We start from the raw sequence: 16384 nt of genomic DNA on the forward strand, positions 1-16384 counted from the left end.
TAAGCAATGAAGATCTTGTTTTTGACCAATATACAACACAAAATTCAGACAATACCATAGACATAGAAAATTTCATTCCAAACTTAATTGATGCTTACATTACATGGCGCAAGGCATATTGCCTCCAACGAGGATGGATAATAGAAACATTCTCTGAAGAAGCTCTCGGTCTTGTTGTTGATCTAGACACTGCTCGTGATGGACAAGAACGTGAGTTCACAATATGCCAACTAATCACTTACCTTCGTAAGGAAGACAACCAAAGTGTTATCGAACACGTTCGAACCTCTAAGGGCCTATGTGATAGTTTAAATGCTATTGGGAAACCAATCCTAGAAAAAGAAAATGTATTATATCTTCTTACTAGTCTTGGCCCTTAGTATGAAACATTCACGACAACTATGTTGAAGCTACCACAACCATCATATGTTGAATTGGTTTCACAACTCCAAAGTCTTGACCAACGGTGGAGTTGGTTCTCTGATCGTGCTAACATACCAACATCATTCACTCCCCACATGGAATTTTATGGCCAACAACATCGACCATACCAATCAAACTCATGAAATCATGGGAATTCTCGCAGTTTCACATCTATTGGAAGAGGATTTCAGGCCCAACAACCAAAATCGAGCGCAACCACTCAAACCAAACGCCCTCCACCACTAGGAGAGCGTCAAATGACATCTGCAGAACGAGATCTCTATCATGATGAAAAATGTCAATATTGTGATGTAATAGGTCATATAGCAAAAATTTGTTAGTGAGTACCTAAGAAACCTACTCAATCGGATGATCTACCACAAGAACTTGCAGCCTTTACCTTGGACAATACCATTGCAGAAATAAAATGGAATTCAGACATAGGAGCATCCACCCATATGACAAGTCAGGTATGCTAAACAATATTCATAAATATATGGGTTCAAATTTGGTTCTTACTGGTGATGGTTCTGTTTTATCAATTGTTGGTATTAGTAACTCTTGTATTAATCAAAGAGATATCACATTACCTCTCCGTGATGTTCTCATAGTTCCAAATTTATCAAAGAATTTACTTTCCATAAGTCAATTAACAAAATTGTTTCATGTTAATTGTGAATTTTCTAATGTTGATTTTTGTATTAAGGAACGGGAAACAGGCTATCCAATGATCACAGGGAGACGCAAGGGTGATTTATATGTTCTCTCCACTTCACCAGAATTGCATTTCTCCCATCGCTTCAAATTTGGCTCAGCAAATTTTTGGCATCAACGATTATGACATCCTCAAATGTTGGCTTTACGAGTTCTTAAGAATAAAGGGCTAATTGACATAGTTGGAAATGTAAAATATGTGCATCTTTGTGATAGTTTCCAATTAGGAAAGCTTAGTAAATTATCTTTCTCTATTTCTAAACATTCTAGTGTTGGCATCTTTGAAAAAAGACATTGTGATTTATGAGGACTTGTTCCTATTTTATCTATTGGACATTTCAAATATTATGTTTGTTTGGTTGATGATTTTTCTAAATACACATGGATTATTCCTTTGAAAGATAAATATGTTTTATTTGATACATACTTAGCATTTGAAATGTATGTTAGTCGACAATTCAGTAAACAAATCAAGGTTTTTCATTCTAATGGAGTAGGTGAAATCATAAACTCCAAATTGTTATCTCATTTTCGCTTAACAGGTTTTATTTATCAAGTATCCTGCCCATATACGCCCGAACAAACATGTATGGTTAAAAGGCGTCATAGAATAATCCTTGAGCTAGGTATGACTATGATATTACAGAATAGTGCCCCTTATTTTTATGGGTTGAAGCTTTCCAAACAGTTGTTTATCTTCTTAATAGATTAGCATCTTCTACCCTTAATTTTGCAACATCATATGGCACACATCCTGATTATTCCTCACTTCGTGTCTTTCGCTCTAAATGTTTCCCTTACACTTAGGATACATGATGCCATAATTTTGATGCAAAACTACTCTTTGCATCTTTGTAGGATATAGTTAGAGATGGCAAAATGGGCATTGTCCGCGGGCGCACCCGCATAGCCCGCATTTTTGTATGGGCAGGGCATACAAATTTTGCCCACTAAGTTTGTGAGCATTTCCGTTGGGCATGCGGGCGGCCCATACACATAATTTAAAGAAAAAGTAAGAAAATTTTAAATAAGTTATGATGTAATATGACTTTTAATCCCTAAAAAAAATTGTAATCTAATGTAATTTGTTAAACTTCATATAAAATATCAAAAATTTTGTTAATTTTTTATCTACAACTACTTTATTTAATTTCATTTCATTTATTATGTGAATTTTTTTATTATTTTAATTATTCAACAATGTCCGCGAGCCGCTCGCAAGCTCCTAAGCCCGTTTTAAAATGGGCAGGGCATTGAATTTTGTCCGTTAACTAATACGGGCATGCCCACGCCCGCTTAAATTTTTGCAGGCATTTGCGGGTGCTGGCAAAACTGGTCGGGCGGCCCGTTTTGCCATCTCTAGATATAGTGATACTTACAAAGGATATAAGTTTTTTCATCATTCTACCAAGAAGTTTCTCGTGGCTCCCTAACATTGCCTCCAAGTCTTATGCAGATAAAATAACAACTTCTCCTCCACCATCCACCAATCCTATGCCAACAAATTATATGCACACTCTTGTTTTACAACTTGTTGTTTCTTCCACTTCTACTTTCGGAGACCACCCGACTTACATGTCTAAGTCTCGTCATCAATTAGAAGAACCCTACTAGCCAGAAATTGAGATCATAGATCAATCTCCATCTCCGCAAGGTGCACTTGAGCTTGACTCGTCTATATCAGTATCACAAAATGAGCTTCTTACTTCTACAACGGGTTCACCTTCTCTAGAACAATTCCAACCTCAAATGGTTACTTGATCACAATGAGGGATTATAAAACCCAATCCAAAGTATGCCTTAATCTCCACGTCCTCTAACACAATTCCTCGTGAACCACATAATATTCGTTCAGCTCTTACTCGTCCTGGTTGGAAGGCAGCTATGAAAGAAGAACTTAATACTCTACATAGAAATCATACTTAGGAACTTGTCCCTCGTACCTCTAATATGCATGTCATTGGTCCAAATTGAGTCTTCAAGTCAAAACTCCAACCAGATGGGTCACTTGATCGTCTCAAAGCTTGACTTGTTCTAAAGGGTTACCACCAAGTTGATGGGGTAGACTACATTAAAAATTCTCTCCTCATCAAACTTGGAACAATTCACATGATCATCACTATAGCACTTATTCTTAAATGGCCTATTGGACTAACGTTATTAAACTCGGACTGGTCAATGATTCAGTGAGGGCATTGAGTCAATGGTTAGATTGGTTGACTCTATTTACATTAAAAATTCTAAAAAATTCATAATATTAGTTAACATCGTAACATTATTTAATAACTCTATATTTCAAATTTAAAAATATTATCATACCTAATTAAATTATCAACAAAGAATATTTTACTACTATAAAATGTCACAAACAAGTTGGAAATGCCGTCAAACAACATATGTATTATGCTTTAATTGCAATAAAAATGCACATAGGTTTAAAATTTAATTAAACAATGAAAATTTTGCTATAATATAAGTTAATGACAAATATAATTACAAATAAGTTAAAAGTTTTTTTCATCTTAAAACAACTTTATTTTGATTGGTTTTAGAACAAATATTTTTTTTATTGAGTCGGGCGGTCCAATCAGTTCGACCATCTGAGTTGCAGATTTTAGGCTTAAATCGATCGATTCGAACCAACTCAATCCGATTTTAATGTAAAACCGGTTAGGCTTAAATCGATCCATTCGTACTTGGTTTGACTGATTTAGTGTTTTCCTTGTTAAATATGGTTTCTTTTGTAGTTTGGTAGATCATTCTTTATTTATTTTACACTCTAACATAGACTCATTTATTCTTCTTCTTTATGTCGATGATATTCTCCTTATATGATCCTCTACATATTTGGTTTCACACTTCATACAACTTTTCATAACTTAATTTTCCATGAAGGACTTAGGCACACTTTATCACTTCCTTGGTGTTGAAATCTCTCCAACAAGTGATGGCCTCCACTTGTCTCAATTGCATTATGCCTTTACTATCCTTGAACGAGCAAGCATGGTTGATTGTAAACCAATGAGTACTCCTCTTGAAACCAAAACCAAAACCACTTCTAATAACACCCTTATAGAAGACCCAAGTTATTTTCGTGGTCTTGTTGGAGCTCTATAATACCTCACTTTCATTGCCCTGATCTTTCATATAGTGTTAATTATGTGTCTCTATTTATGCATGCTCCTAATGTTTTACATTTAAAAATGGTTCAACATATTTTAAGATATGTCAAAGGAAGGGAGTCATAAGGTGGTCTGATGGTAAAGAGGACGGTCACAAGGAATGGAGTGCGGGAGGTTGTGGGTTCGAGTCCCACCATCAACAAAAAATGGGAGTTACAAGGGTAGTTTGATGCTAGGGCGTAAGAGTTTGAGGGTGGAGTCTCACCTACAACAAAAAACCATCCATTCTGGTTTCTAGATCGGCTAATTGTTCTCGGATAGCACCCGCTCCACTAGAAATTTCTCGATTTCTAAATATATTGAAACCTTGGGTAGTAAAAAAAAGCGGGATGTTGTATTTCCAGGATTGAATTTTATATTCAAATGAACCTCGTAATCGTAAGAAATGGTATGGCGTAGGAGGTTGAGGGTGGAGTCTCACCCACAACAAATACTAACATATTAACAACTAACATAGTAACATTTGCCGATAAAAAAAATGATATGTCAAAGGAACTATTAATTTAGGTCTCTTCTTTAATTCCAATATTGCACTTGATCTTTATACCTTCTCATGCTCAAGCACTGAAGCAGAATATCATGCAATGGCCAACATCGCAGCTGAACTTACACGGCTGAAATTCCTCTTCAATGATCTCTATATTTCACTTACTTCCCCTCCAATTCTCTACCATGACAACCTAATTGCTCTTCATATGATTATTGACCATGTGTTTCATGCTTGTAGAAAACATATTGAGTTATACTACCATTTTGGGCGTGAACAGGTTACACTTGGATTGATTGTCACTCAATATATTTCCACCACTGGCCAAGTTGCAGATATCTTTACTAAACCTCTCCCAAAACTGCCTTCAACCACTTTCGTACCAAACTATGCCTTCAACCCAGGCTTAGTTATGAAAGTTCTTCTGATTCGTATAAAGCCTTTTATGGATGAGATCATGTGCCATCTTCAAAGTTATTTAAATCTAGGAAGATGATATGTGGAGAATGATATCAGTGACTTTAACATGTTCACACATTTGATATGGGCTCATTTTACTGCTATGAATCAAATTCATAAATAATTGGTTATCTGAATACTAGATATTTGTTTGTTTCAAATAAAGAACGATGTCAAACTAGTTAATTTTTTTACATGTCGCCGTAGAACCATATTGTGGTATTCTAAAAACAAACCTTTTTTAAGCAAAAGAATGTATTAAAGGAGTATAAGGGATATTTATTCAAATATAAGAAAAAACAATTATAACCTATTCTGACTACTAGACAAATGGTCTATATGCACCATTGTATAAAAACAACAAATTCAGTCCAAACTACATGTGCGTGTAATATCTGATTTGAATTAAGTCCACTAATTGAACATTATTGACATTCTTTTTTTTTTGGAATATTGTCTCTTTCGTATAATATAAATAGAACACATAGAAATGGACCATAACATTTTCCAAAAATTTCTCCTCAATCTATTTTTACACCTTAGAATCATGAAGCTAGAGAAAATTGTTTAGAGCACCCATAATGATGAAAAACTAAGTTCATAGCCAAATAAGAACGTTATTATTCCAATTTCATCATTAGAGAAGAACCATTCTTGTGTTTATTTCACAACCGTGAACAAAATAGGCACAATTCTTATAGTTGAGATAGCATTAAAAAATGAAAAAAAATTGAAAAAAAATTGTTAGAAGAGAGAGAAGAAATCAATATTAAATAAAATAAAGTAAAAGGGAAGAAGAAGGTAAATGTGAGGTCCATTTATGAACGGAAATAGAGTTACACTATTGAAGATGATTTTGACTTAAGTTGTTGAAATATGTAAACAAATATAAAACAATTAATGGAACCCATTTAAGAACGAAAAATGGGTTGTACCATTGTAGATGCTCTGAGCCGAAGATGCATTAAAATCTGATGCCAAAAGTAAAAAAAATTCCAAACATTTGATGTAAATATACATGTGAAAAACGGGTGGTCTATCGATTCACATTGATCTTCACACAAAACACACTTCAAATCCTCTTTCCTATGAATAATTATGCAACTCGTTCTTTTTTTTGGCTAATCTACCCTTTAGCTATAATTTATCCAATGCAAGTTACCTACTATAGTCGGCATCTCTTTAAATCATGCAGAGATAATAGCTATTAATGAGGCAAGTCGAAAATATGTTTGATTGAGATGGATATATCAATATATTCAGGGAAAATGTTGTATATCCTCAAAGAAAGAAATACGAACAATATTGTATGAGTACAATGCAGCATGCATGGCACAATTTAAGGACAAATAGATCAAAACGAGAGAGAACCAAACACATTACACAAAAAAATCATTTACACGCATGACCTCAAAGAATGGTGAGATTGACATTCAACAAATTTGCAACGCAGTGTTACTATTAGAATGTGTTGTCTCCAAGATATTTAGTGAATATAGGGAGTTTAGTATTTTGTATGACGAAGAATAATACTATATACTCTAATTTTTTTCACTAAATTTGTGTCACACATGGTTATGGTGGCAAATTTTTAACAAAACATATTCTTTAGAGTAAATGTTTAGTTTGATACCTACAAATTTTCACTTGAACCAATTTAATTCCCAAGATATAAAAATTTAAAGTAGTACTCAAATGTCGCAAATATGAATCAAAATAATACATATAAGAGATCATAGAAATGATTAATTTAACTTACATTTGATATTTTTTTAGAACCACTTTGAGATTTTCAATTTTCCAAAAAGAACCAAATTAGTCCTTACAAATATTTTGAAGAAACAAAACAGTTCTTTACTCAATTCTTTATCTAATAAACACCGAGGGAAGGGACCCTTTTGTTTAGTTTCTATGAGCAAAGTTCTTCAATGGCAAGTTTTTTCCCTTAAGTGACGTAGGAAAGAGCTTCAGCTGCTGAAGAGGTGCAACTATTGGAAATGTTTTAATATTTTTAAACTAATAAATAATAGCTTTATTACTACCATACACAGTTTTTAAAGTTAAATTGAGATGCCCATACGCGCTTTCTTATATTCTAGAAGTTATTTAACATATACGATAAAAAAATTGAAATTTTGACATTTTATGTAAAACAATATATTTTAATATTAACTTAATTGATAATTGTTAGTTGTTATGAAATTGTTAGTTTTGACCATTATAAGAAACAATTTAGATGAGGGTAGTTTTCAAAAACACTGTAAGAACTAAAAAAAGTGAGAGTCTGCACAGACATGAACATATTAAGTTTATGTTCCCTGTCGCGGTAGTACTTTCACTGTTTAATTAATTTCACATAAAAATTTGGTGCGACAGAGAAACAAGCTAATAAGCCATTATAAAGATATATTCTACTTTAATCATGCTTATGAGCATCGGCCAACATATCACAAATTCATTAGGTGAAAATGCAAAAATTATATAATAATACCTCAGCCTTGACATGCGACCTCTATCACTTATGAATTTACAAAACGTACCACCCTTCAAACTTAGATACTCTCTACTGTATTTTATTACCCTCAAATGGAACCTCCGTGACTCAAACTCGTGACTACCACTAAGCTATTGACTATAAGTCTAAGGTCAGGCGTTATTTAAGCTTTTGAAGGTTGGCACACTCAGTAAATTCATTGACTCATAGAGGTCGCATGTCAAGACTAGGATGTTATATACTATAGTCATATACATTGGAATGTTTCTTTTATGCAGACTAGAGCAGATAAAGATACACAATTAACGAGACTAGCTGATTTCGACTAACCTACTAGCCAGGAGCAGTGGAAAACCTTGTCCTACACAATGCAGAGTCACATGGTATGACTATGAGCCGAATATAGGCAACAAAACCTATAAATTGTGGAAAGGTTACTAGGATTCTTAAATGCAACGAGAAGAGGCAATATTCAAGTTCCACATGCATATGGATACATCTAAACCCACCTTGTACGACAAGGAATAGTACAATAACACCACCCAACCCTTTATCACATTAGGTGGAGTCGACTACATAGATCAAACGACACAAATTTATTAACATTAAACAAAAATAATTCATCATTTCTTGAAAAATGGAGGTGGATATAGTATTTACTCTCCAGGAAGGGGGAGGGGGTTGTAAAGCAAGGGGAAGTTTGTACTCAAACTTGAGGGGGGAAATCCTTAAAATAAGGCACATGGTCAACCACTTGACAGAAAACATAAAATTAGATAGAAGATACAGTAACAGTGTATAGAGAGTTCAAACTTCAAATCTCAAAAACTAAATCGCATTTTACCAATTGTAAATTAAGGTCCAAACAAATTCAAGCCACTGATGTTTTCTTCTCTGCCTCAAGTCGCTGCAACTGAGCTAGTCTTTCTGCCCACTCTCTTTCCCTTGCAACTGCAGCCATTTTACGCTCTACCCTCTGAATGTTTTTCTTCCGTTTAGCCTCTTGCATCTGAGCAGTCCTTTTCTTCTTTTCCGACTGAAAATGCAAGAGTTCAATGAACGTAATTTAACTTAGGTGGAAAACTTTTATCAACATAGTATCAGATATAAGCTTATCGGCTTGATATAAAACCCATTATGTCCAAATTTCAAGAGGAAGATTTTGGACAAATACCTAAGAAAAATTTCTAGTTTACAAAATTAGAAATCAATGTAAACATAACACAGATACTTGGTCAAATTTTGGGGAAAACGCTTCAGCTTATCTTAGACATAGCTAAAGTAACAAACTCCATTTAGCCACAACAAACTGTGAAGCTGCAAAATAAACCATCTTACTTTGATTGATAGGATAGTCAATTGTATCCACACAATGCCATTGTATTCCACAGTTATGTTAAAATCCAGAACCAAATAATGATCTAAAGTAATACCTTTAAACATAGATACAGGTCAGCTCCCTTGGTTATAAAATTTGAATTCCTAAGCTGTGCTTATTTTATGGCTTCAATCATGAAAATTGCATACTTTTGACATTCAGTACAAAATAAATAATGTTTCACCGTATTAAAATAGCTGTATTTAACATTTGCACCAACTAATCTAGTAAAATAGAATTCATTGTATTTTTCAAAAAAAATGTTTAACTAGGTCACAGAAGTACAACATTACTACACTGCATGCAATTCTCAAACAAAGCAAAAGTCTACTAACAAAGTAATCAGTCAAAGAATATAAAACGAGGCAAATGCTTTCAAGGGAAAGAGTTGGAAATTTTGTGGAGGGGATTATTGTTTTCATTTTTGCTATAAAGTTCTAGAAGTGAGAATATAAGCAACGGGTTAGATGCAAAATTCATGTTGGTTAACTCAACCAGAGAGCACTTAGATAGCAGAAGTTAGTTCAAGCTAAAAGTTATATTACTAATCCAAAAAGCAAACACACAATAGACAAATGAATAATAATACAATATACAAAATGGTTGAATGGTGTGAGAACACAAGACAAGATGGGGTGTTAGAAGATTTTCCTATTGCTTTAAGACAATAAGAAGGGTCATATTGAGTCCTTACATATTTATATTGGTTTTGGATGTCCTTTTAATGGAGATAAAAATATAACTGTTAGTAGTGTTTTTCAATGGAGATAATAAAAGGATTTAATATGTACGCACTGTCAGTGCAAATCATCACAATTGATTTATTAACCATCATTGACTCTCAAACAAAAGTAATACAAATCAATGGTGGATGATGTGTCGACAGTATAAAAAACTTTATACTGTCAGTGCACAAATTTTAAACTCATAATAAAAATTGGCATATGCCACAAAGTAAATGACGTGGTGGAAAATAAAATTATATATAATTTGAAAGGGAATGACTTAAAAAATCTTAAATTGCTATAGTTAACAAGTAAAAATACCATTATTAGTAGTGTTTTTTAAGGGAGATAAAACTTGGCAGATAGTACAAATCGCAAAGTAAGTGACATGGCGGCAATAAAACAAAAGTGCAATGTTGAAGTGAGAGTGAAACAGTGTTAAATGGAAAGCTATAGTTTAAACAAGCCATACAGAACAAAAGAGACATTAACAGAAGAGGAGCAGCGCAGTCTAAGAGTGTTACTCAAAGCTCCACATAGACAAACAAGAGAGAGATTAGACACACAAACAAAGTAGAGAGGGAGAATGAGGTTAGATTCTCCAAAACAGACGAAACACAATTTAATTCAGGGTTTACAATTTTTGGGCAAAACCCAAAATTGCCCTTAAAACCCCAAGTCTTAATCCAAAGAGTCTACTAGCAATGTCATGTCCACCATTATCACCATGTACACCCACCGCCATGGTGGCCCAAAATCACGAAATGGCAGACGTTGCCAGTTAGCAGGGTTTTCCAAATGGCGAATAGCGTTCTACCCAAAACCGCTACCGCTTTCCACCATGGCCGTCATTTGACAACACTATACGAAGATGATATTGTCCTTGTTGGAGACCCGAGAAGGGAATTAAGTGAGAAGCTAGAAATATAGATAAAAGTTTTAGAAGCACATGTCATATAAGTCGAAGTCAGGTGGAATATATGTAAGTTTAGCATAAACAGACGAACCCTACTATGGAGGTAAAAATGGAGATCATATCATAACACAAGTCACTCGATTTAGGCCTCTTCGGTTAATCATACATCATTGTGAAATTTCAGGAGATGTAAATCATATGATTCAAATAGGGTGGATGAAATGGTAGAGTGCTTCAAGTTTCATATGAGATAGAAAGGCGCAACTCAAACTTATGGAATTTTTTTACTGCACAACTACAATGTTATATGAGAATAATGTTGGATTCTAAATGTTAATAAGAGAATAAACTCAATGTAATAAATGTGAGAATGTTGAATTGGATTAATAGACATACTAGACAAAATAGGATTAGGAATGAATGCATTATGAAGAAAGTTAGAGTAGCTCCTATTGTACAAAAGCTTTAGAATTGCATCTTAGGTGGTTTGAGGCTTTGGGCATGTGTGGAGAAGACAATTAGAAGCTTCAGTAAGGAGAGTAGATCAAAAGGAGGTTAGTCCAATTCCTAGAGGTAGAGGAAGACCAAGAAAAACCTTAAGGAAAACGATTAGGGAAGATTTAGAAATCAATGTTTTGCCAATGGACATGATTTATGATAGATAATTATGGCTTTATTCGATCTATGTAGTCAACCCCAGTTGAAGTAAGGCTTGATTGTCGTGAATAAATTTTCACATTAAATTACACTATAGCCAACACCACTATTCCAACTTCCAAACTCATTCACCTTATTATACTATAAAGATGAAAGATGAAGCAGTAGGGATTATGGTTGCTTCATGGACAAATTTACAAATTTCTAAAATAAACTATGTTTGAAAAAAAACAAATGTTCAATAGTAAACAAGCAAATCTTCTCTAATTAAAAGGTTTTCATCTATGGTGACTCTTATAATGAGACAAATTCAGAATAAAAAAAAGGTTGTCATTGTGTTTTGAAATAAACAGAAAACATAGTCAGTAATACTTATAAACCATCCAAAACTCGATGCATTAAGTGTAAATGTGATTGAGAGAGCGCACCAATATAAAGGCACGACGCTGCCTCATGCGTTTCTTTTCGTTCCTCCTCTTGACACTCCCTTCATTGGGATTATTTGGAAGTATGGGTTCACCCGGCGTATACTGAACCCAAGCATAAGGCCCTAAACCATTTAAAAATAAAAAAATATTTCAACTATATAAGATCAGATTTAAAAATGAAACCATGATAACTGAAAAGGGGATGCACATACCAGGGGGTTTCAAGCTGGCCCTCTTTCGACGGGGTTTATCAGAGGGTCGTCTCTTGGGTAAGCGTGTGTCCGTCAAGCTATGGAACTGATTCCAAATAGGAAGCCATTGTGGCGGTTTGCAGGGAGAGGCCCCACTGAGGAGGAAGCGGAGATCAGGTTTTTGAGATGCAAAAGTGGCACGAAACAGTGGCGTCAAAGGGCTTGTAGAGATTCGTGACGTGAAGGTTCTCACTGATGAGAGTGAGATAGGACGAACAATGTTCCTCAGGGCTCCAAATCCCATTTCTCTGTTTTATGATATCTGGTTCAAACACACACAGATCGAAAGAATAACCTAGACTTGCAACAATACTGAATTGTTTCCATCCATTAATTATTTTTTGAAACAAAACTAATAGTTATACATGGTAAAACGGTCATTGACCGCAGACGCGCCTGTATAGCCTGCATTTTCTTTGCGAACGGTACATACAATTTTTGTCCGTTTGCCCGTTTTTCTTGGTTTGTTTTGCCACCAAGTTTGTGGGCATTTCTGTTGGGCATGCGAGCAGCCCGTAGGCGGCCCATAAATATAATTTAAGAAAAAAATAAGGAAACTTTAAAGAAGTTATGATGTAGTGTGATTTTTATTCTTGGTTTGTTTTGCCACCAAGTTTGTGGGCATTTCTGTTGGGCATGCGAGCGGCCCATGGGTGGCCCGTAAATATAATTTAAGAAAAAAATAAGAAAATTTTAAATAAGTTATGATTTAATGTGATTTTTATTCCCTAAAAAATTGTAAACCAATGTACATATAAAAAAAATGTTAACTTTTTATCTTCAACTACTTTATTTAATTTCATTTCATTTATTATATGATTTTTTTTTAATTATTCAACAATGCCCACGGGGCACCCGCAAGTTTGTTAGCCGTTTTAAAAGGGCAGGGCATTGAATTTTGTCCCGTGCCCGCTTAAATTTTTGCGGGCATTTACAGGTGCGGGCTAAATGGGTCGGGCGACCCGTTTTGCCATCTCTACTAATAGTTCAGATTTATTGGCTAATTCAAATCATATGAACCATTAAATTTTCATTAAATGGATGAGGAATAAGTTGTTTTAACTTATAGTGGATAGACTCCCAAAGAAATGATGAGTAAAATGATCCACTTCTTACATATATGCTTTAAACTAATTCCAATAAATTGGTTCTCATTCACTATAATGAGATTATGGATCTCTACCAGGGGTGTCGAACATATAAAAGAACCATAAGAAACTAGAAGTAAAAGCATGGCATACACAGCACTTAACATTTTATCGAACAGGTAACGTACAGCGCGTTAAAACACTAAACTTGAGAAACAAACAAATTTGACATAACGTAAACATTTTTAAAGACAACTTTCCAAAATACACGATAATAGACAAATGTAAATCGAATACTCATATACAATATGGATATGAATATTCAATAGAAACAATAGAAAGGGTTGTACCGAAAGAAGTGTTTTGTTTAAGTACAAGTAGTATCATACCGAAGGGACGGTTGTTACGTCGTGACTGATGAGAGGTTGAGCGGTTGGAAAGTGGTAGTGAGGGTCGGAGATGGAGCAGTGAACGGCGGGTTTGAGGAAAGTAGGTGGGTAGTGGTGACTGATGCTGGGCTATTTCTGCACTCAGAAAAGATTACTTTGGCCCAAAAAATAAGTGTATGATACTATGATGGGTTGAAAACTAATTATTTAAATAAAAAATTAATTTATCAATTACAACAAGTAATATATTATTGTGGTATAGAAAATATATTTCATAGTTTTAGTATTTTGAAAAAAAATAACTTCTTACCTAAGTCTCTTACTATTTTAAATGTCGGACAAAGTAGTTTCTCTTTCCATGTCTTTAGTAAAGGTTTGACATAATTAACATTTTCATTGACATGTGCCTACACATACAACTTTGCAAAATCAGCATGTCAAAAAAGGATCAAAATATTGTTTTTTATTTCCTTGGTCGTCAACAAAGGCAAGCACAACACATACATACATCACAAAAAGAAAATGCTAGTTACATTGTGATACAAAACCCTAGTGGTGCATTTCTTCATCTTTGCATTTGCTTTCCATCTTCTCATTCACATTCACCTATCCTTACAACAATGGTAAGTACCCTCGTTCCCTCTTCAAATCAACATATCAATCTATCACAAGATCCATCTTCACCTTTCTATGTTCACTTTTCAAAAAACCTTGCTATTGCCTTTGTTTCTCCATTGTTGAATGGAGAAAATTACCACCAATGGACAAGATTAATGATGATGAGTCTAATCTCAAAACAGAAGCTATGATTTATGGATGATTACATATAAGTGTCATAAAAAATGGTCCAAGTTATCCTGTTTGGGAAAGAACCAATGACATTTTCACAAAGCATTCTCTGAATTGATAAAGCTTCTTATAATTCGGATGTGCTAAGGGAAAGATTTTCCCTAGGTAGTTTGTGTAGAATAGTAGAATTATAAGAATCTATATCAAACTTTGGTCAAGGAGAATTGAATATCACCAATTACTTCACTCAATTAAATATCCTATAAGATGAATTGGATAATTTTAGATCTCTCCCTAACTGACCTTGTGATGTTCAATGCACTTTCTATGCATAACTGACCTTGTGATGTTCAATGCACTTTCTATGCATTAGTAAGTGTGAAATGATAAAGTGATAAGTTCCTAAAAAGTTTGACTGATGCATAATTTGTTGTGAAGTCACAAATAATGCTTATTGAACTATTACCTAATATGAGGATAGTGTTTTCTTTGGTGATTGAACAAGAGAGGCAACTATATGATAATGAGATAGAGAATAGGAGGATTCTCATGATGGAATTCAAGCAATGAGAGAGGAGGTCCAAACATCTTTAGTAGAGAACCATTATTTTTTTTTTAAAAAGTAGTCATATAGTGGATATTTGCTATAGATCACATGGATTTCCTACAAATTTCCAATTTACAGAGCGTGAACAAGTTAATTGTGCAATGGTTAATGATTCCAATGGAGAACATGCCCATCTCAATCAGCAAAAAATCCAACACAATAAGGTACAAGAAAGTAGTGCATTTGGTTTAGACAAAGAACAATATCAAGAATTTATGAATCTCCTTCGACAATCTAATACAAATTTAGATCCAAGATTGAGAGAAGGAGGAAGTAGGATCTTATCCACTACCTATGCTATTCAAAATGCAGAAATTGAAGGTAATCTTAATCCCAAATGAAAATATGTCTCATGGATTTTAGATAGTTATGCATGATCATACTAATTCTTCTTTTTCATATTTTCATCATATATAAAATAAAATCTATTAGAGTTAAACTCCCTAAAGTCATTGAATTAATTACACAAATTTCAAGGAACCATCCCCCTTGTACAAACATTAACCATATACAATGTCCTATTTTGCCTAGTTTGTCAAATAAATTATATTTTTTTCCTAAACTTGCCTCTATTTCCTCTTGTGTTATATCCTTTGATATATCTTCTTGCAAAATTTAGGAGAATAATACTTTGAGGATATTGGTGCAACTAGAATCACAAGTGGACTCTATGCACTGAAAACACCCAAGTATACTCATAGGACAAAATTTTCAATTGTTAATTTTGTCAATGTCTCCTCTAACTTATGTCATTATAGACTTGCTCATATATTTCATGCTTGTATTGATGCTATTAGGAAGAATTTTCTATGTGTATTTCAATAAAAGTCATATATGTGATATCTATCATCTAGCCAAACAAAAGAATCTTAGCTTTTTATTTAGTCAATGACACTTTGCATTATGTTTTGATATAATTCATGTTAACAAAAACACATATAGATGTGGTGTTTAGATCTTCTTAAACAAAACTTGGTGATAATAGGCAACATGATATGAAACAGACGAAGGAAACCCTTTACTCTTTTCTATTTTCATATTTGTGTGATTCTTTATTATTATTATGAATACTGATGCCAAGCTAGCTATTATCATATTAATGCCTATGATTTTTGATAATGTCAAAATAGGGAGAAAGGTGTTGTTTTGTTGTTTGAAGTGTTTACAGGTTGTTTTGCTTCTATGAGTATAATACCTACATTCACTTCAATTTTTCACCTTGTTGCTTGGTTGAGGGGGATCAACGCAACTTTGATATTATCTAATCTTTTGCAAATACTTGTTGATCATCATCAAGCTCGTCAAACACTTGTTGATCATCATAAAAAAAAGGGAGATTAAAAGTTCAAAGAGTCAAGACTTGCATATTTGAAGTTGACCTTGGTTTTGATGAAGAC

At 33.9% G+C, this 16384-nt stretch overlaps 1 protein-coding gene across 1 annotated transcript; it reads right to left on the bottom strand.

The window, feature by feature from the left end:
- Window positions 8445-13690, bottom strand: LOC109347545. The gene is made up of 4 exons (XM_019587456.1): window positions 13592-13690; window positions 12076-12362; window positions 11864-11985; window positions 8445-8795 (listed from the first exon to the last, which is right to left on the bottom strand). The coding sequence occupies exons 2-4, from the start codon at window positions 12356-12358 to the stop codon at window positions 8631-8633; spliced, it is 570 nt and encodes a 189-aa protein (XP_019443001.1). The 5' UTR covers window positions 12359-12362; window positions 13592-13690; the 3' UTR covers window positions 8445-8630.

This window comes from Lupinus angustifolius, chromosome LG05 (genome assembly GCF_001865875.1).
Source record: "Lupinus angustifolius cultivar Tanjil chromosome LG05, LupAngTanjil_v1.0, whole genome shotgun sequence".
Classification (NCBI taxonomy): domain Eukaryota; kingdom Viridiplantae; phylum Streptophyta; class Magnoliopsida; order Fabales; family Fabaceae; genus Lupinus; species Lupinus angustifolius.